At 31.5% G+C, this 7,587-nt stretch overlaps 1 protein-coding gene across 1 annotated transcript; it reads left to right on the top strand.

The window, feature by feature from the left end:
* Positions 1-6,574: 6,574 nt before the first annotated feature.
* LOC118044161 (uncharacterized) lies at positions 6,575-7,200 on the top strand. The gene has a single exon (XM_035052348.2). It carries the CDS (start codon positions 6,730-6,732, stop codon positions 7,048-7,050), a length of 321 nt encoding a protein of 106 aa, XP_034908239.1. The 5' UTR covers positions 6,575-6,729; the 3' UTR covers positions 7,051-7,200.
* The last annotated feature ends 387 nt before the right edge of the window (positions 7,201-7,587 follow it).

Genomic DNA, 7,587 nt, shown 5'->3' on the forward strand with positions numbered 1-7,587 from the left:
CCAAATTTCTTCAATTTAACCCCTAATTGACCTCAAAACTTTAATTTTCTTGAAATTTGGCCTCTAATTTCAATCAATTAACTTGGTAAAAATTAGATTTGGTCTCTTAAAATTCTAATCTTCTCAATTAAACCCAAATTAAGCTCCCAAACTTAATTTTTCACCAATTAAGCCCCAAATAAAATTAATTTGACCCATTTAGGGTATAATTAAGTCCTTGCACTTAATTAAATTCTTCAATTGGACCCAAATTAATTCTTAAAAATAATTAAAATTTAATTTGGACCATGATTAAATCAAATTAGCCTATTAAAAATTTAATTATGTCATTGGACTTAATTTTTATGCAAATTCATCCAATAATCATTTAATTTGACTTTGTATTTGCATTTTTTTCTCCATTTTTGGGCATAACGGAGTACAATTAAGCCTTGAATTTTCTTCAACAATTACAGCTTGATTTCCTGGCCTGCTTTCTCCACATTGCCAGCCTTTTTTTTTTTTTTTTATTTTTATTTTGAAAAAAAAATGATTTTTGAGGAATAACCCAAAATTGGGTTATGACACGATTGATGGAGTGATGGTGCACCTTTATAATGGTGAAGCATGGAAACACTTTAACAGAGTGCATCCTTACTGTTGAGGGCTCGACATATAACAGTAGGGTTTGTGTTAAGGGATCGATTTTGAGTGAGTTTAAAGTTGACTATTATGGGAAATTAGAAGAGGTAATTAAACTGCAATATCATAGCAAGCATAATTTAATCTTTTTACTCAAATGATATTGATATGATACCACTAACAAAGGAATCAGAGTAGATCCCCATCATGATTTGGTCAAAATTAACTCAAAAGCTAAACTCTGCAACATTAACAATGTCTTTGTTTTTGCCAAACAATGTCAGCAAGTTTATTACACATACAACCCTTTCTTTATAAAGGATTGTTCAAGAGTTGATTGGTTATCAATATTGAAAACCAAACCCAGGGGTCATGTCGAGGTTGTTCAGGATGAGAATGATAAGAACATGGCTCAAATGTCAGAGATGATGTCTTTCAAGTAAGTTAGTTGGTTAAACCATATCGAGTTGCTTTATCGATTGACTTGGAAGAAAATTCAAATTTTCACGTCTTCGATAATATTTTTATTAATGTTCATGCTAATGTGTTATATGTTGTTTTGAAGTCCAGGGAACAAGCATAAGTCAATGAAGATGATGATAGCAATAAAGAAGATTGCATTGGAGCTGACGACGAGTCAATTGAAGAAGAAGAAAACAATTCTAACTAACTATGAAAACATGAAAGTATTGTATTGCCACAAACGATAATGTAATTTATAGTTATCAATGAAATTCTTAACAAAGAAGTATTTATTTTATAATTATTATGTGAACTATTGTTATTTGTGTTGTAAGAACGACTTTCAATTTAAGTATTTGAGTGTGTTTGTTTTTTAGATAGCTTTTGTGGTTGTAGTTTAAAAAAAGTGTGATTAGGTGTGGTTAGATGTATTAGATACGTGTTTGGTAAAAATTATGGTTAAGGTTTATGTGCAGCGAAAAACATGTATAAAATATTTGGTAGTTGTGTGGTTGTGGTTGCTTTTCAAAGTGTTTTTTACTTGGAAATGCATTAAAATAATATATTTTTTATTTTTATAAAATTATTTTTGATATAAGCGCATCAAAATGATCTAAAACATCAAAACAAAATTAATTTGAAGGAAAGAAAAAAAAATAAAGAATTATTAATTTTTTTCAAAAGCTCTTTTGAAACACAAAAACAAACAGTGTTTTACGAAATGCAGTTAAAAAAGCATGTAAAAACTGCTTCACGAAAGCTGTGTTTGAAACTCAATTTTTAAGTGGGCCCCATAGTATAAAACATAGTTTTTACAGTTACCAAATACCTTATTATGTTTTTTGCACCGCAAACATAAAAGCAGGTGCACAACAAACACACCCTTTGTAGGATAGAAATAGGGACTGCAAATACAATCTATAATTTACTATGCAAAACACTGATGGAAACACCGATGTTTTGTGTCTATCGGTGTATTCTAGAGGCAAGAGGAACTATTCCCCTCTCACATGCACCATTCACTATGCAGTACACCGATGGAGACACAGGCGAACTCAAACCGTTAGTGTATTCTAGAGGCAAGGGGAAATGTTCATTGTGCAGTACACCTATAGAAACACCAATGGTCTCAAGCCGTCGGTGTATTCTAGAGGCGAGGGGAACTGTTCCCCTCCCCTAGGCATTGTTCATTGTGCAGTACACCGATGGGAACATCGACAAACTCAAATCGTTAGTGTATTCAAGAGGCAAAGGGAAATGCTCCCATTCTCATATCGGTGATGGCAATTACTAAGTGTCGGGTTCCCAAGGGAATTACTAACAAAATGTGAATTTCAATGCCTTATTAATTAATGCATCTCTGAATGTGTACTGTTCATATTTTTTATCGACGAAATCGCAAAGTTCCACCAAAAATCTAAAGGGTTTTTTGAAAATTTTAGTACATAATGAAAATTTCAAGGTGAATTTACTGAGGAAATCACTGACGAATTAATTTAAAATAATATTTTTTAATATTTTGTTGATGATTCCCTCGGTAAATTAACAATATAAAACCTTGCTAGGCTGCTGGAAGTTCATTTTTTTCTCTCATTTTCTCTCTTCACTTGCACTCAAATCCTCTCTTCATAGTAATATAACTTGAGGTTTTTACCATGAACATGATTAAAAGGTATGTGTGGTGAATCTTTTGAGTTATTTTCTTCTTATTTTTCTTCTTTTCTTTAGTTTATTAACAATGTATTTTTTTTTTTCTCACACGTAGACATACTCTAAAATTAAGCACGCCATTAAGGTAAGCATTTTTCATTCCTAAAGATTATATTTGTTCTTGTATTGTTTTTTCTATTTTATTGTCTACATTGCAATAATGTTTTTATTATGTTTGTTGAATTTTAATTGTTATTGTTAAATTTGTGGTATAAATGTTAGTTGAATTTATAGGATTAAATTTTATTTTATTTTATTTTCTATTTTATTGTCTACATTGCAATAATGTTTATTGTTTTGTTGAATTTTAATTGTTATTGTCAAATTTGTAGTATAAATGTTAGTTGAATATATAAGATTAAATTTAATTAAAAAAATTATTGTCAATTTAGGATTAAAAACATTATCATATTGGTAGAAATAAATTAAAATCAACTGGTTTATGGCATATATTTTGTATATTTGCAGGATTAAAACTTCCGGGTAGTCTCCAATATAAGGGATGTGTTGCTGAATTTAAAAAAAAAAAAAATCAAAATTGATTGTGCAAATATTCATCAAATTTATGTAGATGCATAGGGGAAAATCAATTGCATGTCATGAGCGCACGATTGCGGCTAATTCTTCTAGCAGCGACGATGACAACAACATGTCCTTGGATGCCAATCAAGAAAAGGTACCGGTATCGACTCCCAACACTGCTTCTTCTAGTGTTGTTCCACAACGTAAAGGCGGTGTTCCTTCACAATGGAATCCATTCACCTGCAAGTACAAGGCGTATTGGAAGGACAACCTTTCAATGTAAGTTTTTTCTTTCTTTCAGTTTATTTGTGTTTAACAATTTATAAACAACTAGTATTTCATTAATTTTATCGATTTTTAGGTTCACAAACATTGGGGCCGCCTGGATAATAACATTGATGGAGATTCCATTGTTTCAATGGAGTTAGGTTTTTAAACATCCTGATTGGAAACCTCATGTCAATACATGGTAGTCAAGATTTAATGTTAGTGTTAACTTAAAATTTTAACTATTTTTTATGTAAATTTGTTTACTTTATTTAGAATATTGATTTATTTTTCAGAAATTATTAATGCAACGGTAAATTTGAATGGGATAGAGAAAATAACAATATTGCAAAAAGGGTTTGAGGGAATCACGATGCAACTTGATAACAACGAAAACAATACAATAGTTATTTTTTATTTTAATTATTAAAATTTTATTTTTCATTAACTCATAGAATATGTTTGTATCATTTAGGTTATGTGATTTTTAAAAAAAGGCTAAAAAATATGCTAGGGAAAACGCTCTGCCAGGTTGGAATGACATAGCGATTTGGAAGGATTTCAGACTGCCATACATCCTAGAGGATATATGGGCGGAATATATTTAGCCCGTGATGTCCAAGTGTTTCACACGATGCTCATAGTCTGGTGTGGGGAACCAGAGCTGGCAAATTCATGGCTCAGTTACCACGCACACTAGCGGCTCCGTTTCTTGCTTTTCGCATGCAAAGCGGATAATAAAATTAATTGTAATCACATCTATTTTAATTAATTTATTGTTATTTATAAATATATTTAACTTGTAAAAATTTTTTCAGGCTACAGCTCTTGGACGTGAGTCAAGCCCAATGGAGCTTTTTGTGGAGATGCACATGCAGAGTGAAGACTGTCAAATGAGTGTGCAACAATTCATCGACAACCATGCTCAACACTTTGTGGTATGTTCGTTCAATCATTTTCTTTCATAAGTTATTATTCTCTTGAATTTCATTCGATGCTTTTAGTTTTTATTTCCAAGAGACATATAACAATTGGTTTAGGGAGAGATACGGGGACGATCCTTCAACCCAACTAGATTTTGATCCGAATTTGTAGATGAAGGTAGGATCATCTGGTGGACCTGATAGAAATCAAGTGTACGAACTCTGCAGCACTACGACCGAGAACTTGCAAATGGCCTGTAGTATCTCAACCATTGGGAGCTCGCAATCAGTAACCAGCACCTAGTGTTAGGAGTTCATAGCTTTGCAACAATATACGGTCCATCTCACCAAAAAATATGAACAACTCTCAGCGGATTATGAACAACTCTGTCAAATGATCATGGACATGAGATCAGAGATGGGTAGTGCATATGTGCCCCTTTCTGGCCATAAGATCCCAAGAACGACTAGCCTCCTCCTCCTCCTCCTCCTCCAGCGTTGTCATTGTTCTAGTTTAATTTTTATTTTAACATATAAATTTGTAATGAATATTTGGATTTTCTATTATTCAAATTTATTTTTACATATTTCAATTTTATACAATTTTATTTTTTTAATTATTTTCTTTTTTTTTGTTCAAAAGATTTGTTAAAAAAATATTTTTTAATTATTACAGACGGATATACTAACGGACATAATCCATCGATATATTCCAGAGAGTTTGAAACAATTTACTTCATATGCCACAACAACACTGTTACATCACTGACGGAATTATTCCATTAGTATTTTACAGAGGGTTAGAATAAAATTACAATAAATGCCACTACAAATCACCAACGAAATAATTTCATCAGTATATTAAAGCGGGTATTTTTTGTGTGTATTTTTCATTTGTAAAATCATCGGTGTTTTTTTTTATTGAAAGAAATGACATTACCAATGAACGGTTTCCATCCGTAAATCTATCGGTAAAACTTTTTCCGATAACATTTTAGTGTAAATACCAACAAAAAAGTTTATCGATAAAACTATTAAATCTAGTAATAATCGAGAGTATGGAAACCTGATTAATTAATTGTGATTGATAGAAAATATAGGAAAAGTTAAATAAAAAGGGCTTGAGAAAACACTAGACTACAACCTAGATAATCTCCTACATGAAAGAAAGATAATAATTTTCTTAATTAAAATTTTGATCCAAGTCTATCAAAACATAAATTAAACAATTCTGTTTATATTTAATCATATATCTAAATATTAATTTAAAGAAAAAATTCCCAACTCTAGGATTCCTCAATTGAACAAGAAAAAATAAAAGTAATAAACTTGATAAAAAAAACTATAAAAATATTTATCTTCTAAAAAACAAGGTTTATCGAGTAATAATAATTAAAAAAAAAATTGTTGAATTTGGAGTAGGTGGGGATAGGATTTGGTGAGAGGGCTGGTAGTATATAAAAGTTTAAAGGTTCAGTTCTTTGCAACATTAATTAGAGTTGTTACGAAAGGAGTGTCCTTTGCAAGTACTTGCATTGTTGACCCCATGTTGAGATAATGTTTTTATATAGTTGTATTTTAAAATATTTTTTATTTTTTAAATTTAACATATCAAAATAATTTTTAAAATAATATATTTCTTTCATCGTTTATATCCTTATATTTTTTATTTTTAAAACAATCGTAATAAAAAAAAATTAAATAAAAAACCTTAAACGATTTCTAAACAAGGTGATTCACTCGCCCTTCTTGTTATTCCTTGTCGTCGAACTTATTCGCTATGCAAGTCAAAGGATCCATACTCGAGCAAATTAAGTTTCCCATAAAATGCTTTAAGTTCACCTCTCTATATTATTACATTGGACATGGAGGGGTTAGAAAGCGTACCTAAACCTAATTGTGGGGTTTCGCATGTCTAAAATATAAGTGAAAATATTTTGAAAATAATTAGGCAACTCTGTCGGCATGTTGGCCTAGATAGACCCCCCAAAATAGAAAAAAATAAAAAATAATAACACAAGTGAAAAGGCCTTGAAAGGACTCCTACCCCCTGTGACAAACACTAGCACTAACACCACCACCACCACCAAGCTGCCATTATCGAAAAAGCAGCCTTAAAAGCTGGCCTTGCAATCCTTCTCTTCACAAAAATATTTTGCTTCTCATAAACATCTAAACACCATATCTACAAGGATTCTTAGCATCAAAACTACCGGTAATTAAGATGTGGCAGAAGCTGGCCAGATTGCGGAGGAACGTGCAAAATATTAGGAAAAGCCGACGAGTAGCCGATGAGAGCATGTTTGGAGGCATGAATGGAGCTGAGTTTCCGATCCTTGTTCGTGATATGAACAGAGCACAAAGGTGGAATAGTCTTTCTGCTCTACTCAGAGTTGTTCTTGCACCATTTTCAATTCTTTCTTGCTCCTCACAGCCTCATGTCAATGGAGCTGATGGTCTTTGGGTGACTGGTGAGTTTGCTCAACTATCGGAGATGAACCATCTCATGGTAAATGACAGCATGCGCTATGCAATCTTGATGTAGAAATTAATGTAAGTTGGCATTATTTAATTAGTTGGCTTAGAGGGATTGTATATATGGAATGCAAATTTTGTCTACATACAGTTTCTTGGCTTGGATTGTTTACAAAGTTTTTTTTTTATAGAGAATGTGATCCATGTAATTTTTATTTTATTTTTGTCTTTTAATTATTACGCTAATAGATATTGCTTGTTAGAGGAGAAGTACAGCTATGTATCCTTGTGTGAGTAGAGTTTTCGATCCATGACGAATAATGTTATCAGCTGGTTTTTTCCAGATCAAGTTTTGAGAAGTAATGAGAATCACAAATCCATTGATTAGCTTCTCATTATACGGAGTTTTTGTTTATTTGAATAAAACCAGTCATTTTGCAAACGGGCCATTAATTCAAGTACTTTAATTTGTCTAAATTAACCATAACAATTCTAAAGTGGATTTTTTTTATGAAAAAAAATAAATGAAACTGGTAGCTAGTGGAGTCTTGGTTATAATATCTTGTAATAAACAAAAAAACTTAGGAGTACTACTGATCCTCTTCTA

Source organism: Populus alba, chromosome 2 (genome assembly GCF_005239225.2).
Source record: "Populus alba chromosome 2, ASM523922v2, whole genome shotgun sequence".
Lineage (NCBI taxonomy): Eukaryota > Viridiplantae > Streptophyta > Magnoliopsida > Malpighiales > Salicaceae > Populus > Populus alba.

Excerpts from the sequence above, each read along its gene's own strand:
- LOC118044161 (XM_035052348.2), top strand. The coding sequence starts at position 6,730 with ATGTGGCAGAAGCTGGCCAGATTGCGGAGGAACGTGCAAAATATTAGG.